A 27,629-nucleotide genomic window follows, 5' to 3' on the forward strand; every position below is an offset into this window, starting at 1 on the left:
AACTGATATATGAATATTTAATTGATTAAAGGATGATTAAGCAGAGGAACTGTGGTTACGAGAGTTCTGAATTTTGGCCTGACTGTACCCCTCAATTATCCTGGAATACCACCAAGAGATATCCTTTAGGCTGAGGAAAGCCTGAGAAAAGCTGAGTGAGTCGGAGCTGTTCAGCCTGGAGAACAGAAGGCTCTGGGGAGACCTTATTGCAGCCTTTCAATACTTAAAGGGACTTATAAGGAAGATGGGGACAGACTTTTTAGTAGGGCCTGCTGCGATTGGACAAGGGGTAATGGTTTTAAACTAAAAGAGGGTAGATTCATACTAGATCTAAAGAAGAATGTTTTTATGATGAGGGTGGTGAAACACTGGAATGTTCAAGGCCAGGTTGGACAGGGCTCTAAGCAACCTGATCTAGTTGAAGATGTCCCTGCTCATTGCAGGGGGGTTGGACTAGATAACCTTTAAAGGTCCCTTTCCAACCCAAACTGTTCTGTGGTTCTATGAAAAGCAGGAACTGAAGCAGAAGACGCAAATACTCCTAGGCTAAACACTCATTGACTTTGGGGGCTGCTACATCCTTCACTGTAACTTGATTAACCAAATTGTAATCCAACAGCCTTAAAAAAGATTCACCTAGTTCTGGTACAAGTCTTACATTGTAATGAGAATCTCTTCAAGAAAACCTTCTCTGATAAAATCCAATAGATCTGTTTCCTTTTGGATCAGCTGACAGGTTTACCTGAAACCTCTTTCCCCCCCCTCCCTGTCCCCCACCCCAAAAGGTCTGGAGAGGAGAACTGAGAACAGAGAAGATGTTTACTTTAGGAGAGCTCGGTTTGATACGTGGCTATTCCTCACTAGGATTTGGCAGGAAAGTCTGATGATGCCAAGCAGGACTCTGCTCCTTGCTGCAGAGGCCACCTGAGAGTGCCACTAGTATTTACTAGCACCTTACCGAGATCTGAAACCCCACAACTGTCACTAAGCTGGGAGCAGGAGGCAACCACTATACCACTGACACAATACTGCAAAAAGACTCTTGCTTGACAATTGTCCTAGAAGGTGTGCTCTATCTTTAAGACCAGGAAGTAACAGAAGACCAAATTCAGGAAGGTAGAATTTCAATATGTCCTTAATCTTAAACACCACAGAAAGCTCTGAGATTTAAATGCTTGCTTAAATTTACACTCACACTAAAATGCTATCTGTATAGGAATGGATGTTAGCATGTACTTATATACTGCTGTCCCTCCAAGTTTGAATGTTAGGCTGTCTTTGCAGGTGAGACTTGGCATCTTAAGCTCATAGGAAGAAGGCTTGGCATTATCTTTAGTTTTAATACAGCTCTTGTCTCTCCCTGGTGTTTCAGAATCAAAGCCCCTGTACTTAACCTACTGTTTAACGTTTCTCTCATATCTTTCTTTCCACAGTATGTGGCATTTGCCTCCCTCTTCTTCATTCTGGTCTCCATCACCACCTTCTGCCTCGAGACCCATGAGAGATTTAACCCCATTGTGAACAAGACAGAAACTGAATTCATCGGGAATGACACCCAGGTGCGGCACTACAGGGAAGCAGAGACTGAAGCCTTTCTCACCTACATCGAAGGTGTCTGTGTGGTCTGGTTTACATTTGAGTTCTTGATGAGAGTCACTTTCTGCCCAAACAAGGTGGAATTTATCAAAAACTCTTTGAACATCATTGACTTTGTGGCCATACTGCCTTTCTATCTAGAGGTTGGACTCAGTGGCCTGTCTTCCAAAGCTGCTAAGGATGTCCTGGGCTTCCTCCGCGTAGTCCGTTTCGTGCGAATCCTGCGAATTTTCAAGCTGACCCGCCACTTCGTTGGGTTGCGGGTCTTGGGACACACCCTCCGCGCCAGCACAAATGAATTCTTGCTGCTCATCATATTTTTGGCATTGGGCGTCTTAATCTTTGCCACGATGATCTATTATGCCGAGAGAATAGGTGCTAAACCAAATGACCCTAGTGCCAGTGAACACACACACTTTAAAAATATCCCCATCGGCTTTTGGTGGGCTGTTGTCACCATGACGACCCTGGGCTACGGAGACATGTATCCTCAGACTTGGTCAGGCATGCTGGTGGGGGCCCTCTGTGCTCTCGCTGGTGTGCTGACCATTGCCATGCCTGTCCCTGTCATTGTGAACAATTTCGGAATGTATTACTCCTTAGCTATGGCTAAGCAGAAGCTACCAAAGAAAAAAAAGAAGCATATCCCGAGGCCACCCCAGCTGGGATCCCCCAATTATTGTAAATCTGTCGTAAACTCTCCACACCACAGTACTCAGAGCGACACTTGCCCACTGGCCCAAGAAGAAATTTTAGAAATTAACAGAGCAGGTAGGAAACCTCTTAGAGGAATGTCCATCTGACCGTTAACCTCCATCCCGCGTAGTGATTTAAGATTCAGCCAGACTGCTTTCTTAGAGCAATGGGTAGCACATTTATCCATTCTAGTCCCACCATCACACAGTGAATAATATGTGTGAAGTCTAGGTTGCAGGGACAAATGGTACAGTGGAGGCTGATCAGCAAAACTAAGGATGAGAGCACGCTCTAGGAGCCCAAACTTTGGTCCTGGTTAAGGGCATACAAGTCTCAAGATATTTTGAAGAGCTGTTACATCTAGTGGAAGAATTTTGAGAGTTCTACAGCTATGTTGCTGGACTGTGTAATGCATTTCAGAGGCTCCTGAGAGCTGAATGCTTCATAGAGCAGAGTAGGAGCCAAGTACTCAGCAATTACAGAGTTTTCTGACAAAACAGGGCTGGAATTCAAAACAGCCAGATGCTTTCTCATTTGTTCCCATTTGGGACCTTTCAGCTGTTTTAAATGGCAGATATTGTACATCTCATTACAGAAACTAGGTGCCTAGTAAGTTGAAGGGACAACTATACCATCATGCATATTCATGAGACAATCCCGTCTCTTTCTGATGATTAACTGCAAAGTAGAACAACAGCTCAAATTCTTGACACTAATGCAAAATGACTCACTCTGAGACAAGACTAGATGTAAGGATGTTTATTCCATGGCATGCAAATCAATCTATTCTATAATATTCCACTAGAATTTAGCATTTAGAACTATGAAGGGTTTTGAACCACATTTTCTAAAATATACTCCTTTTGCAAGTATGGGTTGGTGAGTTACAGCTCTTTCAACCTTCTAGCAGCAAAGGCCAACTGGAAAAGGTCTGACTGGTCATTACTGGCCAGTTTGGCCTAAACAGTGATTGCCTCATAATATGGTATTCTTATTTTTAATTATACTGATTCATGTTAGCAATAGGTGAAACCAGAGCAAAATTAATCATACTAATTCTGCTGGGAGGGGGGAGGGAAATGGAAAAAATACTAGTCACCATGGAATATATTATAATATCCCATGGCTAGTGGTTAATTATGGGAATATCTCAGTTTTATGAGAATCCTCATATAGCACATAAAGTTACGGGGCTCCAATTTGATTATTTAAACCCCATAATCTACCTCTACCCATGGAATATCACTATTTATTCTATGGAGTAATTTCAAAGTAGATAACCATGTTGAAAACAAAGCCAACTTCATTTTTAGCAGATGTTCCAGCCAAGTTGCATAGTAGACACTCTTCAGCCTATTCAGAATATCCCCGTGTTGTATTAGGTAGAACAGATTGCCATCCAGTGATTTTAACTGACATCTAGTCAAAGAGAGATGCTTTGAAAGAGCTAGCATATACCTATGATGGTCTTGTGTTATCATTTTTTTACTTTGAAGAAAATTCTAATTTGTTACTCATTGTGAGTGAGGTATTCTCTCGTCATCTCATAGCCATGCATGTTGATGTCATTGTGAGAGGCACAAAGAAAGTTAGACTTTCCTTTGTGTGTGACTCCACCGATGCCAATGCTAATTTTGGAGGGGATGAGCTGGTGGGAACCTTTCTCTTCTTTTCTATTCTCTTCTCTCTTCTTTTCTTATTTCTTTTCCCTCTTGTGCAACTATGTAAAATCCATTCAGAAGGTAAATAGCTTTCATTTTTTTTGTTAAAGGCTATTCCATTGCAACAGGCCAATCACAATTCACGTGACTGATAGACTGTCCTTTCCTATTGTATCTTTGGCGCACAAGCGTATGGTTTTATCATCCATTCCCCTCAGGTTGCAAATGCTTATCACAATGCATGTCCAAGCAGCAAACTTCCTTTAAGTAGATGTCTTTGTGGCATCACATATCAAGAGGGAAAGAGGGCACAAACAATATTGCATGTCTCCTACTGTGAGCAACATGCCAACGACCCAATTGTAATGTGCAAGAGATGCCAGACTCTTGAGTACTTTAGCAGTCAGCTGCAGTGACTTTCTTCTCAGAAATCCCTTCTTTATAAAGTTCCTTCCATTACCTACTGTGGTCCTCTCTGGGAACTAGAGGACTAAGAACTCTACGAGTTCAGTGCAATTCCACACTGGTATCCTGAGAATACGTGTAATTTTGGTTCAATGTGGAACTGTTTTGCCACCATCAGTGCTCTAAAATCAGCTGTTACCACAATATCCATGAAGTATTGATAGTAACAGCAACTTATCTATTTCTGCAATAATTAAGAGAGACTATTTTTATATACGTATACAAGCATATATATTTTAAGAAGTAACAAAGCACACTTACACTTCAGCTAACAAGATGGACTCGGTAACACTGTTGCTGGAGTTCTGTTGCTGATAATTATTATGCACCACTAGTAGCAAAAAATATTGCCTGCATCTCTTAGCTTCCTAACAGGGAAAGACCTATATGTGTGCAAGAGAAAAGTAATAAGATCAGAACCGAACTGTTAAAACAAGATCTGCACTGCCTTGGATGTTGAGGTTCACTTATGTAATATGAAGCATTCATAGGCACTGACTTGTTCCTGAAACTATAACCTGCATGCTATATGAAAACAGAGACTTGCAAGCAGTGGATGTTTCCCATACTGTAAAATATTTGGATTGGTTAATAGCACCTAACTGTAGACAACCAACCAGTTAACATTGTACTAGGAACACAGAATGGGTGCCTAACGTTTCTAAAATAATGCCTGAGTTGTCCAAGATATTTCTTGTAATTTTTAACTGTAAAGCTTCAGTGTGACAGTGTCTAGGTGATAAAAGGTCATATGATGTATATCTAATACATTATTCCAAAAAAAGCCTGTTTAGCTGCTCAGGTGTATAGGACATCACATGAAGTTATTAATTCCATATATTATGTGTGGTGGAATGATTAAACACTTCACAAAACAGCGATGAGTATGAAAAAGTTCCACATATGAGTGTCTCTCTCTAGCCCTCTCGTGCACCGAGCCAGCAGTTCACAGCTGTTCTCGGTCCATACGCCCAGGGCCAAGGGGGCTCTGCGGGGAGCTCTGCCCAGCCACGGCCCAGTGCCTCCTCTCAGGCTAAGGAGCACTTTCCTGGCACGGACATGCAAACAGCAGAATTTTGCCCACAGGCTGCACAGCTGCTGCCAGTGATGCTATGGTCATTTGCAGGCAAAGCAAAGACAGTTTGGATTTAAATTCTGGTAGGTTTGAATTAAATTTTTTAATTGTCCCCAACACTCTCAGCAGCTCAGTCCTGGGCTAATCTACACCTGGCAGGAGGGTATCTTTAAATAACAGTGCTTGATTTTAATTTGATATAAAGAATGTCAGACTTTGATTCTACCATGTCTCCCCTTTCTGCAGCAACCCCTCCTGCTCTCCATCCTGCCTGATCCCATCAGTGGGTGGCTGGGAAAGCAGCAAAGTGGAGGAAAGAGTAGAGGATGGCAGAGCTACTGCTGCAGGCAGGCCTTCACCAGCAGCATTAAGAAAGTAGATATTTCATCTATACAAAGAATCTTCTTCAAGGCAGTTTCTGATGCCTGTAAATTCTCAAGATATCGCTTTATAGTGCCTGGAGGATCTGGGCCTGATGAAAGGAGCAGATCTCACCTGCCCAATTTGACTAAAACTCCTTGACCCGAGGACATCTCAAATTATAGAGGACCAGGTGTCCCCTCACTTAAAATATGCACACCAAGTTCTAACATCACCTGTCAAACTGTTAACTTTGTTATGTTGCAGTGTTGTTTGCAGGCCCCATTCAGGATCAGGGCTTCATTTTGTCATTGTTGTATATGTGACAACCACTATATTACAATCAAATACCCAACAGGCTAAGTAGACAGCAAAGAGAAAACAGAAGTAATCTCCAGTATTTTCATTTGACACATGGCTTAATTTAATTGAGTGAGATCACTTGAAAGGTCTGTGGCAAAGCCACTAGTTGAACATAACTAAATAAGCACCAGTCAACCACAGTCTGCTGTGCTGCAGCACCTTTTATCTAAAGGTTTCTGAGTATTCCAGTCAGTAACGTAACAGAAGTGAAACAGAAAAAAAGCAAAGCAAAATTTGTCTCAAAGAGAAGCAAAACAGAAAAAGCCAGTTTCAACCACTTAAACTTAGCTGATTTCTGTCCCATACCACACACTGTCCTACAGGTATAAGGAGCTAAATAAATCTCAGTACACATAGTGAAATACTTTAAGGTACAAGTTTGTAAGAAAACCTCAAAACATGGAAAACAAATCTTGAAAGCTCTTAGTTTTGTTTTTAAAGTATTACTCAGCTCTTCAGTCCCTCTCTTCTGTGAGCTGTGTGCTTACCTGAAGGATAGGCTGACTGCATGGTTAAAGTTGCCACAGGATGAAGTGGTGAATGTCATTTTCCAACGCTTTAAAAGAAATTTAGAATATGAAGGGAATTCATAACTTCATTCAATGTCTGCAGTACCGTCTGGTGCCACAGAGCAATGGTCTTAAGAATGCAGCCATAATACGTAAGCACAGGTGATGGGTTATTTTGGGTTTGTTCAGAGATCTACCCCAACCTTTTATTGTTTTTGTATATATGTTTACAACATCAGCACACACAGTGTTTATATTGACTTTAATATGGCCAAAATAAGAATTTCTCACCTCTCTGATCCCCTTTGCATGCTGCTTTACTTAAGCTATACTCCAAGGATATCATATCTTCATACAAATGTATTGTGCAGCCTTTTTCACAGTGTACTGACAGCAAAATTCTCTACTCATCGCATAGCTGTAAAATATGGAAGAAATATTACTAGAATTCAGGTGCCTAAGAGGAGAGGGAAAACACCTGTCATTACTAATACAGCCTTTAGCTTCAGAAAAACTTCTGTGGTTGTTTTACTTACCTACCCAAAAAACAATTTTCCATAACCCACTCCTTGACTATCCCTATGTCTGAATAATTAAAGTTATCCAAGTCTACCACTGACAGAGGGGAACTACAGAGTTACAGTGACTCCAGTGTACTCCATGGTCAGATGAACTGGAGCAAACTGTGACATTAGGAACGTATTATTTCAGTGCAATTTCCTGAGAGAGAGCTGATCTCCTTTTAAAGAAATAATGTGGAATTACCCATTTCAGCTTTATCACTCATGCTTTCTGAAGGAACTGCTCTTTTCTCAGGACTTCATTTTTCATCCCTTCTGTCACCATAACCTAAATAACCTGTATTCCTTGTGCAACACACTGGTTCTAACGTCAGAAGTGTGCTGAGCACTGTAATTCTAGTGCCAATGCTCAGTGGGAGCTGGAGACTCTTGGCAGTTCTTGTCACAGGCCCATTATGCTGCCTAACATTACACTGTAGTTTGTGAACTTCAGTGGCTTTTATGGATAGCAAACCATTGTTAAAGCCATAGGTATGTAGTCACCATGGTGGTCCTTCAATCCATGGGGAAGCAAGTTCTCTGATCAAATGCCTCTGAACATTAAAAAAATCTCATCTAATTTTAGTGTCATAAAACCTTTGACCCTCTCTGTAAGGTGGACAGTAGACAGCAAGGTAACTGCAAAGAGTTTAGGTCTGTTTCAGCTCAAAAGACTTTGATGTTTAAATGCATTGGACATAAAAACCACCAAGAAAGGCAGTGGAAAAGGTAATAGGGAGATGATTTTTCTTTCCTCCCTATACTTAGCGTTCCTAGCCTTTAAAAATCCAAAATCCATCACTCCAAAATAGCAAATGAGGTAATGATCGCATCTTAAAGTCACTGCAGATCCAAAGGGCTAGAGCACCTCCTGTATGAGGACAGGCTGAGAGAGTTGGGGATGTTCAGCTGGAGAAGAGAAGGCTCCAGAGAAACTGAAAGGGGGCTACAGGAAAGCTGGGGAGGGACTCTTTATCAGGGAGTGTAGGGATAAGATGAGGGGTGATGGTTTTAAACTGAAAGAGGGTAGATTTGGATTAGATATAAGGAAGAATTTCTTCCCTGTGAGGGTGGTGAGGCCCTGGCACAGGTTGCCCAGAGAAGCTGTGGCTGCCCCCTCCCTGGAAGGTCTCAAGGCCAGGTTGGACGGGGCTTTGGGCAACCTGGTCTGGTAGAAGGTGTCCCTGCCCATGGCAGGGGGGTTGGAACTAGATGATCTTTAAAGTCCCTTCCAACCCAAACCATTTTAGGGTTCTATGAAGATAGAGTCCTCTGGATCTGATGTAGAAATTGTAACAGTTCAAAATAAAAGGAACAACACTCAATTCTTATCATCTAACCTAAGATACATTTGCTTGAGGTCCCTCTTATATTGAAAGAAGGGTCAGGCAGTCTCAGAGAATAATTCACTTATTTATAATCTGAATTGCCTTCTAGAGGTGGCTTTCTCTGTAAGTGATCTCAGGTGACTGCAGCTCTAACTTAAGATCCTCAGTTAAGTGCCTACAGTTAGGTAGAAGCAATCTGGATCTATTCCTTGCCCCCTGCCCCATGGGGCATTTCTGCAATCTCACAGCTGTGGATCACATGCAAAGCAGAATTTATAACTAAGACAATGTAATACTTTGTTGTACAATTATTCATCTGTTATTTCCTGTAGAGATACAACTGGTGGGTGTCACTTGTACTATGGTGCTTGTTTACTTTAGAATTTGAATAAAAAATAACATCCTCTATACCAAGTCATTTGAAAACAAAAAGGAAGAGCTATGAATTCAAGTGCAGTGCTTTCGGTTTCCCGCTTCGCTGGCACTATGTGAGACATTAAAAAAAAAAATTTTTTTAATCTCACCACACAGCTCCCTGTAGTCTGGCCACAGCTAGGGATAAGTGTGTGTAGGGGCAGGACTTCACTAGGCTGAAAAACAATTGCAGAACTAAATAATAAATCTTAGGACTTTTCATGTCTTAACAACTTAATGAGCACAAGGTACTTTTAGTGATGGGAAAACACAGATAATAGCACTCCAGCCAAATAAGGCCAACCCGTGCCAATCCTCCAGCACAAGGCAGATGTAAACATGGCAAATCCTCTTTCTCAAGCACATGCCTGCCACTGCAGCTCCCCTGCCATCCAGTGCAGAATGCATTCCTGGGATATGTAAGAGGTATTCCGGGCATCCCTCCCTTCTGCTGGACAGTATGACTGGTGTTTGCAGGACAGGTACAACAAAAGGCACCTCTGTGCAAGAAGTACATCTCTGCTGGCAGTAGGACTAGACAGACGGGATGACTTACCCATTACTACAAAAGGCCAGGGACGAAAGGGTCTGGGGCGTGAGGTCCCAGTTCTGTGCCCAGTCCACTTGCTTATATCCCTCTTACTCTGTACTTGATGGAAATTTTCTCCAAGCCTTTTGGTTACTTGCTTGTCTGTTTATAAGCTCAAAGCCGAAATAACAAGCAATCTACCATTCCTGCTGTCATTGTTCTTTGTATTCATCCATGCTCCATGTCTCAACACCTTTCATACTGTAGAGATCATCATACTGTATTCCTCAGTCAGAGCGGTAATATAAGATTGTAGCATGACTCACCTGACTGCATTTTCCTGCAACCTCTACCTGACCTGTCCACGACCCACTGTGCTCTACAGAATAAGTGTTAGTGAGACTCTCAGAAGTCCACGATGGGTACAAGTGATAAAACTAGGAAGGATCTTCCAGAGCTCTTTGCAATGCAGCACTTCCAGGAGCAACAGTTCCCAGCACTGCATTAAGCACATATCCAATAATACCTGTAATAGCAGGATGCACTGGGTCTACTTAACTAGAGCTCCGGTATTTCCTCTAGCGGTACCAATAGGTAGGCAGCCAACATACTGTCACCTCACTTCAAGAAGTAGTACCTCTCAAAGGTGATATTCTCTGGGAGTGACGTTACTATGTTGGCCAGTTAGTACTGGGAGAGGTGGTCACCACCATCACTGGAGTGCCTTTACTGGGGGACACGGCTTCTTGGAGGGACCCAGGTCAACACGGTGGTGAGTAAATTTTGAAGAGGTAGGTTGGGTTGGAAGGATTCTGCGTATTCATGTAGCATACTAAATTCTGCTCTCGTGCCAGTGTAAAGTCCATCAGTGTGGTATCTACTCAGAAGAGCTTCATAGCAACTTTCAAAATATGCAGTAATATAAAAATCAGAAAACTTTAATAAAGATACCTAGAACTAATAAAGACCTTTCTTTTAATGGCCTTAGAATATTGGGGTAACTAAAACTGAGTTGTTATATAGGAATCTTAATTCTTTTACATGTTCTTCACATTTTCTCTCTCTTTTTCTCTTTCTCTCTTTCGCTCTGTTTGTTAACATTTACTTGTTATTACTGTACGTTGCTTGCAACTTGTGTATGTTACAGACTGTCACATTTTATTCTGTGAAGTTTTTCTCCAATTCCCATCAACCTGAGCTCCATGTTGGGCAGCCGAGGAGATTACAATACAGTTCTTTAATGCAAAAGAACAAGGAATGTCACAGACTATAGGTAACTTCACTGAGATTGTGACACAAAACCTGATGCAAGGTATTAATGCAAAGAGTAAGTACTTGGTATGACAATAGAACTACTTAGTTAAATTATCTTCTTTTTTTCAGATAGTCTGCATGGGAAAAATTAATTTTCATTACTCTCCAGCAGAAAAAATTCCCAAACCTACCAATTTAGGATTTTTTTCGTTGCCATTTTGAAAACCAGTGATGCCCATGCTGACACATCATTACTCATTTTCAGAGGTTTAAACCCATATTTTCTATGCTGTTCTTCTCTATGCTATACTTCCTTCCATACTCTCCAAGTCATAATTTCATCATTTCATCATCCTTTGTCTGTGGTTTAATATATCTTCTCCATAACTCTTTTCCTAATTTGTTATAGTTTATCCCTTTCACTCTAAGGACCTGATTTAACAACAACAAAAATGAGCCCCTACCCATGGGATCCATGTTTCTTAATCCTGCATGAGGCTCTGGAGCCCACAAAAATTGATTTCTGTAGCTGAAGATGGTCTGGCACAGAAGCATAATTGTTATTTTGCTGAATCGGGTCCTGAGCAAAGTATTTTGTTTACAGTCTCCTCCAATGACCCCCAAACACTACTTTGAAAGAATGATAAAAAATAGCCAATAGACATTTCTAATAATTTTCTAGAGGGACAGCATGAATTTTATTGCTACTAATCTTATTCTCAATTGTCAGTAAATTCTATGTTAACTCAGAAATCGCTATAGCCATGTACTAACTCAAGAAAAGCATATGTTTCTCAGTGTGCAGTTCCTTTACTTCCTGATTCACTATTATGCTCTGTCCCTCCCTTAATCAGTGAAGAAGCACAGCACAGTTTAGATGGAGTCCAGTATAAAAAAATAAAGAGATTTATACTGATGCAGTTGGTGAGCGGCCAACAAATGTTAATGGGTCGGTAAACACTATCCAGACAACTAAAACAGAAACAACTTGCTAACAGGAGTGAAATTTGAATTAAAGAGACTCCAGAGACTAGGGAATTGAACTGTAAATATTTACTTTCCATGCAACATCTCAGAGAGAAATTTAGGGATATAAAGTCAATGGGTATTTTCAGATGCTGAGCAGCTCTTAATCCCTCCACAAATCAGAGTAAATGTCTTTGAATACTTGGATTCATACTCTTAACTTCATCATAACCATTTGCTTAGCACAAGAAGTATCAGGCAAAAGTGATGCTGCAAAAATAAGATGCAAAAAGGAATGTAAAGTCTTTGCATTTTCTCTAGAATAAAGACAGCAGGGAAATTCTGTCCTCCAGCAGCAACTACAGCAGCCTCACAGCTGCTCTACTTCCCACTTCCAGCTAATAGGCGTGTAGCTAAGAAAAGCTAAAGCACAGCAGTTCTCCACCCTCACCTTGGCCATGCCACCTCTGTTCCTGTACCATTCTGTCACTAGTCCAAAAGCCAGGGAAAACCATCACACCAAGAGAGTTTCCTGTTGCCAGCACAGTATGACACAACTAATGTGTGCCACACTAACAGCCCTGTTGTATCACCAGAAAAGTGTGAGAGGACTGAAAAATAGAAGAGTAACTCACTCAGTGGACTACATACAATTACTTTCTTCAGGGATCCAGCTGGATTAAAAGTCTCTGCTATGATAGACCTCATGGAGATCCTTCTTCATAAGAGACTTCAACAGCTACTGTGCATGTTAGGGTTAGTGACAGTGGTTTAAAGTGAGCAAATGAAAATGACCCTCATGCTCTGAATGAGAACCAAAGGACACTCTCAATCGGTCAGGAGTGGGACTATCCAGACTGTAATAATGGCAGTCCCAGGTCTGGGATCAGGGCTGTAAGAGAACAGTGCAGATCTAGACAAGCTGTAGATTCATTTTTACGTGTGCATGGGGTGGTGGTGTGGAATGTTACTTTAGCCAGACAAGGTCTCCCCAGTAGAAAGATCTTCATCTTTCAAGCAACTTCTTTTCTCAGTTCCGGCCCTGTTTTGTACTCAGTTGCTCCTACCTCCTTCCTGCTTGTCAATCCCCTCCCTTGTAACAGGGCTGCAGAACCCTGAAGTCCCCTGAGCCTTTGTGGAATGGCAAATGGCTATTCAGGGAAGCTGTAGGTACTCAAGCTAGGTTCTTGTCTCTTAATCTTTAAACAAGGGTAGCCGGAAGACAGTCTGCGTTCCTCTGGAAGAGATTGCCAGTGACCTAACTTGACCAAAAGAAACACCACTATGTCTCTTAATTGCTGTGTGATCGAGGGCTGAGAATACCCCATCTTCTTTAGCACAGTGTCAAAGAATCTGGCACGGTTCACATAGCCAGATACTGACTCATAGGTAAATATGCATGGATACCATGCTATGAATTGTGGAGTTTCTTTCAGCCCTGTTTCAAAGTGGTTATGACCTACAGAAGTTCCTATGAGGACTGAAAACGGTGCACCCTGAGAGTGCCTTTCAACTCATCCAGTCTTTGGAGTAAGTGACCACTACATAGCTCTGTAGACACATGGAAGACAAAGGAGCGGGGGGTAGCTACAATCCCAAGAGGAAACAGGGCCATCCCTGACCCACACACAATTTCTGAAGACATCCAAGGTACAAAGGGTAGACCAGGAACTTGTTCTTTGGCAGCTGTTGGAGAATGGCAGTGTTTGCTTAAGGGAAGAGGACTGGGATTACTTTCCAGTGTAGGAACCAGTTCTGTACAAATGCCACCTTTCCAAGCATAGATTGAGGTCAATGAATATATCATACAATTATGTCCACAGATACTCTGAATGTAAGATGTAGTTCAAATAGATGGAGACTCAGTGTCAGGCTCTAGCTTATAATCAAAACCAGCAGCACTGGTAAAGTCACTATGACAGTGTGAAACCATTTGCTGTGACAAAAGAGATGAGCCATGCAGCAAGTACATGGGTAGTCTCCACTGTGCTTCTCCACAATGCAAAATCCAGCAGTTCTCCTAAGTTTTTTTTCAGAATCTCTCCCCCCATTTTGAAATTCACTGTTTGCTCAGAAACACCCAAGACATTTTAATAGTACTTTTCTACAAATGGAGATATATAAGACAGAAAAAAAAAAAAAAAAAAAGAAAGTGGAAACCACACAAATGAGGTAGTTGTGAAACAAACTACTCACCTGGGAGATCTGCTGAACACTTTCTTTAGTCTCTCAGCTAAATCTCTGCAGGAGAATGTTTAAAGCTGGTGCAGTTAACTAGGTATTCACAGATAGGACAATTATGGAGATAAGGTGCCAAGCTGAGAGTCAGAAGATTTTGTTGTAAATAACCTGTTTTATAGCACTGGGCGAGTCACTTCACTGCATGGTACTTTTACCCATCTGTAAAACAGAGATGATAACATTGACTTTTCTTCATGAAACAGAACCTACAGAACAACAAACAATGCTGTACAAGCCTAATTCAGATTCTGCTAGCAGGGACGGAAAGACTCATGTGAATTTGGTAGGCCAGAATCAAGTCTCAGAAGTTTTACGCACCTAGTAGTAGTCATCATTGGTATAACTAGACTGGTAGTCACCAGACAGTAATGGTTTCAGTAGTTTTGCTTTATCTGGAGTTCTCTCAAGGAGTTGGAAAAAACAAACATGCAAATTAAAACTTGAGAAATCAACCTAAAAAATCACCATTTCATTCCATCTTTAGACCTCATTCCTGAAACTGTTCAGCATGTAGATCTTCTAATGAAAACAACGGGAACTTCTAACTGTGGGCTGATGACATCAGTGATGGTTTTTTATTCCCATAACAAACTAATCACATATTAAATATCATGTGATTGTCAAGTCCTACGTTCAGAGAATTATGTACTGCAGACAGTGGTTTGGAACACAACTACTCTACTTGACAGTTATTTATATACACTAGCAATAGATGCAGCCTTCTGTGCTGGTGATTTCTTTGCTTCCTAAATATTTAGCAAAATTGTCATTGTGGATTAGCATTGCTATCCAGGATGTAATCCCTAATGCATGGCCCATGCATGGAATATTCAAGGGACATTAGTAGGACAAAATCACATCAGTGATTTGTCCACATCTCCAGCTACTCTGTTCTCTTCCTATTGAATAGAACGATTTTCAACAAGTATACAGAAAAATTCATCAGTGCTAAGGGACCCTGAGGAGGCTGCAAGAGCAAGTTCCAGCTCAAGTGGCTAGGGTTGTACAATGCATTTTAAGAAATTAATTCCAAGGTCAATTTTCTTGTCATTCAAGCACGAGAGCCTGTAACCTGCTTCCAAAAGGATCAATGGCTGTTACCATTGAGCACCCTGACCCACAACCAATCTGCTCAGAGGTGTTTTGAGCTCCAGAAATGGACCAGTGCTCCCTCCACCACTAACAGCTTAGTTGGGGAGCCCAGGCTCAGGTGTAGCAATGGGAGTCTCAAGAGATTTCAGTGTAGTGCTCTGCTGACACAGCTGCCTCCCTCATATCAGGATTAGAGCCACCAGCTTGCAGCAGTTGAGGCTTATGAAAAAGCTTGGTTCTTTGCTCATCCCCATGAGGACAGCAGCTCTCCCCAAACACAGTTAAGTGATTTTTAAATCAACAGCTCAGTACCTGCAATATCACGGTTACTATGGCAGCCGTGCCAGGTTTTTGTGCAAAGAGAGGTATTAAACAGCACTGAGTATTATGAACAGAAAGGAACTGCAACTCAGTGCAACCTTAAAACTTTAGAATCCTATTGAAATTAGTGTCTACAAGTATTAAAATGCACCTATAGCTTTTGCATTTTTTAAAATGTATTAAGAGACCTCATTATTTCATTGCTCACAAAACGAAACATTACTACTTCCCCCATTCAGGAAATAATTGGCTAGTTCTGCATGGAGAAGAAAGGAGGCAGAGGTGAGATCTGCAGAAAATACTGTTTACATTGTGACAAACCAGTGACATCTAAATAAAAGTAAAGGCATAGAATGCAATTAATGGGGCATAGATAGAATCATAGTATGTGTCATATACATCTGTGTGTGTGTGTGTGCATGTGTGTGTGTGTGTGTACAGAGCAACAACTATAACTTGGAAAGGCTTTTGCCTGCTACTCATCGATGTTGTCCATCTGAAACCAGAGGATCAGAATCATATCTCCAAACCCTATCTAATGTATTTTTTCTTTTGGGCTTGTTTTATTACTTGGCTTCAAAACCACTGAAAAATAAATGACAGTATCATGTAGTGTTCAGAACAAGCTAGTATGCGAATCTGGAAGAGGCACTGAAATTAAGTGTATCCGTTGAGTTTGTCTTTCCTTAAAGACTTGCAGGACCACCCATTGCCTTACAGCGTCTAAGTAATAAGCATTGTGCAACCGAGGTGTAGGATGCCGCCAATACCACTCAGTTAACGTATCTCAGCATTTGTGAAACTTCAGAAAGCACATTTTGACTGTTTTTTCCTCCCTTCAACTAAAATAGTCATATTGAGCTGTGCCATATTTCGAGTATATTCTCAATACGCTAATTTGCACTTTAAAACCCTAAAATAAATCCTACCCTAAATAGCACTTTAAATTGTTTTATAAATGTCAAACAAGTCACACAGAGAAAACATACTATGCTCAGTCTATCCTCATGGGAATGTGTGGAGCAAAACGGGCAAATCTGGCAATCTATTTCCATTATTTACAGCTGAGAGTAAATTTTGCTCTATTTTCCAAATTCATGGCCTGCTGTAGTGTTTTCTATATGTAGTGTCCTGTGCTGGCATTGCAAATACTGTATGTGTTTCTGAGGAAAACATCAGAAAATGGATTGCTTTTTTTAAAATCCACATTCTGCTGTCGTATTTCCATATGTAATGTACTCTGTGTGTCTAAAACGTGTACAGCCATTCTGCATGACTGATACCGGAAATGCTATAAAATAATCCGGGTAAATTTTTTGGGGGGGGGGTGGGGGGGAAGAGCAGGAATTTTCCCCTCAGTAATATTGCACACAGGTATAAATCAGCACAAACAGAATATACTCAAATACTAAAACACAACTCACAGTCCACTGCCTCTCCAAAGCTCTGAGTGACAGTAGGCTTCATGACAAACAGGTCATTCATGCACCATCCGATGTCATGCAAAAACATAATCCGATTTCTAACCGCAGTCTTCTGCTCGCAGGACTAGGAACCAATGCACGCCCGTTTCTGAAACTGCCCCTCTATGCGGAAGTACAGGTGGCTGCTGTTACACCTAACGTGATCACGTTTTCTTTCTCCTCCCACTTAACAGACTTTATTTTATTTTGGTGCAGTGCACATGAACGCAGTGTCTAGGACAGATGTGCTACCTTTTATAGTGTCGCTATAGAACTCTTTAGCTGTGAACCCTTAATTTGCAGCTGGAACTCTAATAAACAGTGCATAGTGTTTCAATAGCCTTCTGCTTATATGTTTGAAGATTCGAAACTGAATGGTGAGGTGGCCAAGGCGGCGCTGGCAAACGAAGACTGTCCCCACATAGACCAGGCTATTACGCCTGATGAGGGCCTGCCCTTTACCCGCTCTGGCACTCGGGAGAGATATGGACCCTGCTTCCTCTTATCAACCGGGGAATATCCCTGCCCGCCTGATGGAGGAATAAGAAAGGGTATGTAGCTGGGGTCCTGTAACCATGTAGTTAGCAACCGTTTTAAATAAATAAGAGAAAGTCAGCTGTAGCTGTAGCACGCAATAGTGCGCTTGCTGTAGAGATGCACGTTTGGGCTGGAAACCACCACCTGATGTCTGCATTTGGAGTTTCTAACCTATTTCTTTCAGAAAGAAAAGCCTGAGGAGCTGTAACTACCCCATGCAGCTATGCTAGGCAGTCAAGTCTTCCACCCCAGCTGGTGCAGTAAGCTTTAGTGGAGGATGCTCTACAATGTCCTTAAATCAGCCCATCCTCCAAGGAGACGCCAATTAACATTTCATAGCAATGAAGGTTTGCCACTTGGAAAGCTCACAGATCTTACCAAACTCTGAGGAGCACAGACTTGGAGGTGGCAGACAGAAAAGATAAAACACAAAAGCAAAACATCCTCAAGAAATATGAAATGATTATTTGGCTACCCTAACAGAGCACTAAAACAAATTATTTGGATATTCATAGCTGTTTAGTTCAACAGAGAAAGAGAAGCATATGAGAACATCTGTTAGCACAGGTGTCTTACAATTGGAAAGCAATCCATCTAAAATCACTTTCCTTTCATAAATAAATCATTACTAGTTAGTTTCTCAGACTTCTGACAGCTACAGATCTCTCAGAAGTAACTGCATTTTAGTTTGCTAATGGTCAGAATAGTCTATTTAGCAACAGAAGTAAAATCAAATGAAAAAAACCTTCCCTTCTTCAAATAGGCTGTTTTGTTTGAATAATTTAACATGAGGAAACCATACAAACCAAAATTACAGTTACGTATATATGCATCAAAGTTGATAAGGAATGCGAAAACTGGAAATCTCTCTCTTCAAATCAGTGTTTATCACTGGTGTACTGTATATAGTATATCATATAGTCAATATTTTAAAACTGCAAAGATTGTATGATGTAACCATACACTGAGTATGGAGTATAGAATTCCCATGTGCCATTGTATGATGGGCAATAGTTATAGTAAATGCCAGTTATAGATAGTGTATGTATTTATAAGTTTAAAGCTTATCATCAACAAAGATATAGTTGGACGACAAGACTTTCATATGAAAGTATATCCTCTAAAATTTACCTTTGTAGCAAAGCGTTTTACTTGATTCTGTATTGGATAAGCATTGGCCACATTCATTCAGCCTGGGCGAGGTCGGGTGGTTCCAGTGGATCAGGGGAACACTCCAAATGGCACATCCTTTGGGATGAGGAATGTATGGTTTTCACGATGCACTGCAACCGCCTCTCGTTACTGAATGAAACAGGGGCTGGTTGGCTAAAGAGTAATATACGTCAGCATATTGTTGGCCTGTTTGAAACACGTTGAGAGCATCTTAATTGTTGTTCCAACAGAATTTCATCCATAGTTTGTGCAACTCTCTGTACACTTGCTGAGCTGTTTACGTGCATGTTTGAAAAAGAAGGGGGGAGGGAGGGAGGGAAACAGTATGCATGCAAGTTTGGGTTTGGTTTTTGTTTGTTTTTTTTTTTTTTTAAATGCTGAGAACAAAGGAGTAGTATCTCTATAGCAACACAATAAATTTTATGGATTTTGCTGCCTTTTCCCCCTCCCGCCCCCAAAGATACCAGAAACCTTAATTTTGCCTGAGGTCAAAATGCATGAAGTGGAAGGGAGAGGTATGCATGAATGTATGACGGAGACATAGAAAATCCCTCCCACTGACACTTTTTTTTTCACAGTACAACCATGTTGTTGCCTGTAGGATCAATAACATAGCCTGACCATCCTTGAGAAATGATGATTTTTTTTATATATATACATATTTTAAACTTGATCTGTACTTCAATGGCCTTCTGAGTCACGTTGCAAGCGATACTACTCTCGGCATGTCCATGCATGCAGATGCTATTGAACTGGCTACAATGTTGACCTCATTCTTAGTCCATTCTGTCATTGATCCAATGCTGTACTTTGCATTTTTCTTTTAAATGAAGGTTACGAAATGTCACGGAGCCTTAACAGCATAGCTGGCATAAGTGGAAAAGCGATAGGATTATCCTCAGTGTCTGCGCCCTACAGCTCTCCTAGTCCAGTGAGACGTTCTTGGTCTCCCATCCCATCTATATTGTAGCATGGATCAGTAGCAGAGAATGGTCTAAAAAGCTTTATTTTCAATTAGCCTATGCTATGTTGCATATAATCCAGGTGACTAAGTCTGAAGATGCAATGTCTCACAGTAGCACCTGCTGGGAACGGTGTTACTACTGATGCTAGGTGACAACACTCCTAAATAGCACTCAGATGACAATAGGCAGGCTTTTACATAGTACTGGTGGGCCATACGCGCTGCATGGTATCAGTACGTAGGATGAAGGGTAGATGCACCAGATAGTTTCCTTCCTGGTGCATCCTGCTAGTATATGCTTATTTTGGCTAATGGTGGATCTACTGGCTCTGTATGAAATGGGTTAGGCATTTAGTCGATGCTGAAACATGCCAACGATGGAAGATTTTGCTTTTCTCAGGATATTTTTGAGCCATAGGAACCCTGCAGGAGTTTGAGCAAACAAGCACAGTAGGATGAAACTTTGCATGGGCGCCTATTTTAAGCTGAAAGCAATACTCAGACACACTGTAGAGAGGTCTCAGTCTGGCTGACTGCATGGAAAAAAAAATCCTGTTGAAGAAGAATATGGCTGCCTCTGCATGTAGCTATTTCACCTTTTCCTCCTTCCTTTAAAACTAAGATGCCGAGCTTGATGTGAAAAGCGCAGGGAAGAAGCTCAAGTACTGATTGTATTCTTTACATGCAGATCTTTGCAAAGAAAGTCCAGTCATTGCTAAATATATGCCAACAGAGGCAGTCAGAGTGACCTGACAAGGCAAGATGGAGATGAACATTGATGGCTAATAAACATCTGTGTGGAACTGTGCAGGCATAGAAGACCTTCTCATTTGGACAAAGTTAACTCGCTCCATGCAGGTTTTATGGATGATTCTTCGTGGTTTTGGAGTTGTACTAGAGATGCAGGCTTTTTCTACGGCCAAAATGTAACAAAACTGTAGAAGATCCTTTTTTTTTTTTTTTTTTAATCTATTTTTTTGTTCCATAGCATGAATTGCATGAAGACAAAAATTTAAAAAAAAAAAAACCAACAACAAAAACAAAAAAACAAAACCCAAGAAACACTGCAAATGTATGATTAAGGAGAAAAAAAAGCAAAGTTATATATTTTCTTTCAAAGCTCTTTACTTTTACATACATTGTTGTAGCCAAAATGTAAAACATTATAAAACTGTACATTTCTTTGCTATGGATCGCTTCTTTTTGTATACAAGATACAGAGTAATGGTTTTAAAAAGTGCAATCAGGCAGTCATCGGTCATATTGACCACGCCTTCACAGTTCATCACACCGACATGGAAATCAAGAACTTTAAATCCAACTAGAAGTGTATAAAAATAAGAAAACTTTTTCCTGTCTGTTTTTGTTGGCATGCTTGTGACACATGGGACCTTCCTTCGGACCTGACAGTAACAGCTGGTCTAGATTTAATTTTCCAGCTCTGGTTATGTTGTATTTTATTGATGTATAGATCCAACGTAAAGACCCTTCATAAATTGTTCATATTAAGTAATCAGTATGAATTTTAAACAAAAGAGGTGTTATTTTAAAACTGGGACTTATAGTACAAAATCAGGAAAATACTCAAGTATAAATGGTCTCAAAGTTTAAGAAACAAGACAACAGCATTGTATGCAATTTAGTACTGAGTAAAATGCATGCACAATGTTATGCAAAACAATTCTAGCATGAAATAAATTTTGTATCATGGTTTCAGTGCCTGCTGTATAGTGTAAAGGGGAATCCTTTTCTGAAGCGATCAGGGGTTTCCAGAGACTTGCTTCTAAAATCTTGAATAAATACAGTGTTCTCAACAGAAATGTAGGAGAAAAGCTTGGTATTGCTTTGGTTCTACAATGCTAATTTTGGTTAGTAGATAATAAATGAAGCCTGCAAACACTTGATACAACTGATGTCTGAAGAATTCACACCATTAGTAATTTTATGAGGGAAGATTAAAACCCCTATAATTATCTAGGTATCTTCCTTTTCCCTCCCCAACAATAATAAAAGTTTGTCTTTTTAGCTGACTAAATGAATTCAGTTTTTCTTACTTCTTTGGGCCCCGTCCTTCACTTGTTTTTCACTGAGCCACAGCAGTCTACCTGATATGAAACTCCGAAAGAAATCCAGGGGTCCGAGTCGCACTTTATTAGCCACACAAAACATGCAGCAGTAAGAACCAAGAAACACAATGAAATTAAATTTCATTTTAGATGCTGCAATGACAGCTATGGACTATATGTCAACAGCATTCTAGTTGCTTGAGCATTTTTGGTAAAGTACTTCTATAAGGAAGGATACACCTTTATCCTCATGTGAGGAACTTCAAAAGAGCTGGCAACATTCTAGGCAAGCTATGGCATCTGAGACTGCTAATGAGAATGGAAATATAAAAGAATAGTATCCCTATGGTCTGGAGGAAGTAGAGATTAAACCCCAAAAACCAGAAGAAACACTCATGGCTCTGGTAAGTGCTAAATTATAAACAAAAAAATAACTGCAGCTGGACCTCGTCTTCACAAAACTCTACCCCAAAAGGAAAATCAAGGAAGACCTCAAGCTGTGTTTTAGGAACAGAAGAAAGGCTGATAATCTGAATTTGTACATAATTAGAAAACTTCTTTGTAGTCTTTGATGTAGCATTATGTACTTGATTTCTACTTCAGTTGTCTATCCTTTCTCCCAAGAACTATTTTTCTCCCACTGTTTCTATGGTGTTATTCTCAGCTGATAAATGGGCATTTTCTTACCTCCAGAAGTAAGATCCAGGTTAATCCAGGATCCAAAAGTTGCCTAATGAACTACTTTTCCTCTTATAATGTATTAAGAATCCAGAAATAGATTTATCTGCCCTATTTTTTATTTAACACTAACTCAAGGGCCCAGCATGAAGGCTTCTCAAATTCTCCATTACCATAAGGAATACTAACAATTCAGCCCTGTAAATCCCACGTAGGTCTTCCCCTTCCACTGTGCTTTGCATATATATAAGCCTTATCTAACAGGCTGGGTACACATGCCCTAAGGCAACTGTCATTCTGTGCAACTTTTTACATCTACCAGTCCCATTTTCATTTAGGTACTCCTCTCAGCTTATCCTGATTTGGGGTAACCATGTCTTTTGGGTGACTTCTATAACCTCTTCAGAAACAGAACAGCGTTTCCCATCCACCGTCCTTCAGGAGGTGCTCTAAAGTTTAAGGTCCATCTGACCCTGGAGTTTCCCTTGCAAAACTGTGGCAGCTCTGACAACACAAGGAAAGACCGAGACTACTGGAAAATTTCAGGAGCTGTTGCACCAAATCCTGACACTGAATCCTAAGAGAAATTTACCACATCATCCCAGCTACCTTACATTTAAGGAACTTTTGCTGGGGTATTATGATTAAACCATTAATTCCTTCAGGCCTGCCCACTCCCACCACAGGAGATACATATCTTGATTAAAGCATTAGAACTCTGCATGTGGCTGGATTCTGACCTCAGGCTTGCAATAACACCACCGACTACTTCTGACTTCACACCATCGTAAGTAAGAGCAGAAGCATGTTCAGTTACACTCTGCCCGTTTCTGCTGGAATGAACATCCTGGTTTCTTCCTCTACAAACTCAGCCTTTGGCAATGCACCTCCAGCTATAGGACCCGATGCTGGTCCTTCATCTGAACCCCCTGGCAATTAGTGGCATATTACTTGCTAACATGAAAAGCACACCTCAGCCACACCTTCTACACATACAGCTTTTCCTCTGACTGCATGAAGGTACTTGTTTTTTCTGAAGCAACCTGATGTGTCTCCACAACTACAATTTCAGACAGCAAGGATCTAAGAAGTGGTTTCTGTTCTCTCACTCCAACAAAAAAATCTAGCTAATACCATTGTGATAACAGTCAAGCGCAGCAGTCATTAATCTGGATAAAGTGATTTTTCACATAAATTGCTTTCTCTCTCCTTAAAGTTTCAGGGCCAAAAAGAAAATACATCACTGAAACAAATGGTTGCGAGGACAAATGAGCAGACTGAAATACAGAGGAGAGCAAGCAGGGCTAAGGCAAGAGCATTCAGAAAAGAACTGAGCACAGAGCTGCTTACAAAATAGACATCCTGAAGAAAAAACAAGTGCAGTTACTACCCTGTCACTTTGCATATCCTTTTCATAGTTTCAAAACGAGGCAGCCTGCTTCTCTGCTTTCCACATATATCCTGGAAGCACCTTTGTCTCTGAGCTCACAAGCTAACTTAACTTCATGAAAACATGCTTAAATTATGCACGTTATTTTTAAGTCACTCACTTGAGTCTGGGCATAAAATACCTGTCTGTTCACAAGTCCCAAAGCCTCTGCACTCATCTAGGACTGTAGGTGCAACATTTCACTCTTAAGGGAACAATATTTCAAGAACAATATTTGAATGCAAATTGAACTTCAAGTTAGAAAATGGATCCAGAACTGCATCTCTTGACTTTCTTTCCTTATCGGACAAAGTAAATGCTTTAAAACTAAGTATGTTCATCTGCCCCTACAAAAAGATATATTCCTTGCTTCAGGCTGACAAAAAGCCTGAAGTTTTCAACCCTCAGCATTCACTAGAGCATTGAAAAAACTTTACGCAAGTACCTAAGTATGTGTCTCCAAGTACCAAATATTAAGAGTGCGTGCTCCAAGGCTTCCACTGGTTTCTCTACTGCCCATGGAGCACAGGTTAGAGATCCCTTAGTCAGCAAAAGGCAGAGTATTGCAGTAATATTAGCTCAGCTATGACTCTTAAGGAACCTGCACAGCTTCTGGACCCGCAGAGCTTAGCAGGGACAACACAGCCTATGCAGAGGCTGCTGACAGTGAGTCACACCAGAACAAACAGGAGACGCATGGCTTGAGCCCAAGCAAACAAGCTCAGTAGGAGCCACGCTTTGCGGTGGTGGTGTCAGTGCAAGCGGGTGACTGGAGAAGAGGCGGCAGTAGCACAAGAGGTGGGAAATGAGGAGAAGGACACACGATGGGTCTGGAAAATGGGTTATGCAAATAGGAGGAAGGGGAGCATATGAGGAAACAGCAATCAGTGGCGAGGGGGAAAGAAGAGCAAGGAGAGAGGGAAGTACTAGCAGTGAGCCTTACCTAAAAAACCATCAAGGACCACTATCCTAGAAGGTAGAGCCTTGGCCTGAGACTCAGGAGACAGGAATTTTACTCCTGGCTCCACGGTGGACATGCTGGGTTACCTTGGTTGGGGCATTTCAATTTTTTGTGCCTCAGCTTCTGTTTCCCCTTTTTAAAGTGTTCTGAAGTCAAAAGAGGAAAAGCAGTATCGAAGTAGGAATAGTTATTACATCTAGTCAGAATTAAGGCACCAGGGGAGAGAAACGTCTCTCCATTATTTAAAATATGCCATGTTTCCTTGTCTGCAGAAGAGCACAATGCCCCTATAGGAATCCCTTTTCTTTTGTACTTTAAAGCAGAGGATTATTATAGAAAATGATTAAGCGCCCACACAATTAAAATGACAGAGCATCTTCATTACTGATTGGCAACTCCTCTGCTGCTCTAATTTAGGTACCACGTCTTCATGCATTCAAATCAGTAAAAACAAAACAAAAGCTAAACTCATTGGACATCTGTAGCAAAAAACTAAAATCATGTCAGAACATTAAAAATCTCCCAATTCTTGGCCCCACTTCTAAATATAAAAAAAATGTAAAAATGCAGACTCTTACAGCAAGGTGTTCACATACTCTTAAAAGATTATGATGATCAGGGAGTACTGGAATCATATTGAATTGAAATTCTGCAGTTTCACTGACAAAGTCTTGATCCCAAACCCTGCAGACAGAACTCTCCCCCCAAGATTGCACTGTATCTGAATAACAAGGTGGTCCATAGGCAAAGCAACCTGGAAATAGATGAGAAAGATGAAAATGAATTGAGAGGCTAGCCAACACAGGAACTGGACTTAGACTCTACCCCCTCCCAACCTGAGAGGCTTGTCTGAAAATGAACTGAAATCCAACATGTCACAAAATAAAAATGCCTGAGGAAGTTTTGCAAAATAATCTTCACCTCTGAACTTCCTCATCCCCACAGCCAGCTTTGATTCAGGAATAATTACTTTGTTGCTCTTGTTTCTAATCAAGTTGAAAAATGTGTTTTCCCAGTATTCTAAATTTATGTTTCCTCACTCTCCCACAAGGTAACATGTGGTTCATCCAGGTCATGATTCAAATACAGAGACTGTTTTCATTGCTGAGTATTTTCAGTCACATACTCTCCTTCCACGTTCTACAGAGTTATTGATGAGTAAAAACTGCTTCTGAATTAAAAATAGGTGAATGCAGAGACAACTGATGAAGGAATCTGAACAAAATGCACAAAGGGGCTAACTTGCCTTACTTCAGTCCCTCAACCTCTAAACAGGTTACAAAATAACAACAGCTTCACACATTCAGTTTCTGCAAATTAACTTCAAAGGCACATATGGTAAACACCTCTCTTCACAGTTATTTTTTGGGACATTGAACCAACAGAAGGCTATTTCCATACAACAAAGCATTTTAATTCAAGGCTATTAAATCATTCTTTCCAACATGAAGCAAAACATCTAAGACCAGCATTTATCAGGAATTAAGAATAGCACAAAGCTAAAAGAAAAGGGCAAAGCATGTAGTACCTCTTTTTCTGCACGTAAATCAACAGCTTGATGTCCAAGTGGAGAGCAGTGATGCGTGGTGTTCCTCAGGGGTCAGTATTGGGACCAGACTGCGTAACATCTTGGAGACATGGACAGCGGGATCGAACGCACCCTCAGCAAGTTTGCTGATGACACCGAGCTGTGTGGTGTGGTCAACACACTGGAGGGAAGGGATGTGCCATCCAGAGGGACCTGGACAGGCTGGAGAGGTGGGATCGTGCAAACCTCATGGAGTTCAACAAGGCCAAGTGCGAGGTCCTGCACATGGGTCGGGGCAATCCCAAGCACAAATACAGGCTGGGGGATGAGTGGATTGAAAGCAGCCCTGCAGAGAAGGACCTTGGGGCATTAGGGGATGGAAAACTGACTATGAGCCAGCAATGTGCGCTCACAGCTCAGAAAGCCAACAGTGTCCTGGGCTGCATCAAGTGTGGCCCCTTGAGGGAGGGGATTCTCCCCCTCTACTCTGCTCTTGTGAGACCCCCCCCCCCCCCTGCAGTGCTGTGTCCAGCTCTGGGGCCCCCAACATCAGAAGGACACGGACCTGCTCGAGGGGGTCCAGAGGAGGCCACAAAGATGATCAGGGGCTGGAGCAGCTCCCCTGTGAGGACAGGCTGAGCGAGTTGGGATTACTCAGCTGGAGAAGAGAAGGCTCTGGGGAGACCTTATAGCGGCCTCCCAGTACTTAAAAGGGGCTACAGGAAAGATGGGGAGGGACTCTTTATCAGGGAGGGTAGGGATAGGATGAGGGGTAATGGTTTTGAACTGAAGGATTTAAATTAGACATAAGGAAGATATTTTTCCCTGTGAGGGTGGTAAGACACTGGTACAGGTTGCCCAGAGAAGCTGTGGCTGCCCCCTCCCTGGAAGGGCTCAAGGCCAGGTTGGATGGGGCTTTGAGCAACCTGGTCTGGTAGAAGCAGGGGGGTTGGAACTAGATGATTTTTAAGGTCCCCTCAAAAGTTCGAGTGTCCAGTTATCTTTGTGTCAACTAGAGTTTTCAGCAATTTCAATGTAAGCTCCACTTTCCTACTGTGCACATTTTTAAGTGCAATCAAAACCACACAAGATGATTCTCTACCACAGACTGCATCCAATCCCAGCCTTTGGGAAGGAAGACTTAGTTTTCCACTTCAGTATTTAGTTCTTCCCTTTACAGAATTTTCAGCTGCTCTGAACTACAAGCTGGTAGTAAATACCACAAGCATGACTCAAATACTGATGAAAAATTCTGAAGCCTTTTTTAAGAAAATATCTAGCTAAAAGAAAAAGCACAACACTTGCTATATGCCGTAAAAATACCAAAATTACTGAGAGAACACGGGGGACTTTTTGGTGAAAACACCACAATTTCAATGATAAAGATCTGTCATAATCTT

At 41.2% G+C, this 27,629-nt stretch overlaps 1 protein-coding gene across 5 annotated transcripts in view; it reads left to right on the forward strand.

Moving 5' to 3' along the window:
• Window positions 1–27,629, forward strand: part of KCNC1 (potassium voltage-gated channel subfamily C member 1) — a 131,327-nt gene that overhangs the window by 90,340 nt on the left and 13,358 nt on the right. The window contains exons 2-4 of one of the 5 annotated variants that reach the window (XM_074841676.1): window positions 1,434–2,367; window positions 17,256–17,444; window positions 19,437–21,602. In XM_074841676.1, coding sequence (XP_074697777.1) covers window positions 1,434–2,367; window positions 17,256–17,444; window positions 19,437–19,573 — 1,260 coding nt within the window. In that variant the 3' untranslated portion in view covers window positions 19,574–21,602. Of the gene's footprint in view, window positions 1–1,433; window positions 2,368–17,255; window positions 17,445–19,436; window positions 21,603–27,629 lie in introns of those variants that run through there. The other 4 variants (XM_074841677.1, XM_074841675.1, XM_074841679.1 and 1 more) reach the window with 4 other exon arrangements.

Source organism: Strix aluco, chromosome 16 (assembly GCF_031877795.1).
Source record: "Strix aluco isolate bStrAlu1 chromosome 16, bStrAlu1.hap1, whole genome shotgun sequence".
Taxonomy (NCBI): domain Eukaryota; kingdom Metazoa; phylum Chordata; class Aves; order Strigiformes; family Strigidae; genus Strix; species Strix aluco.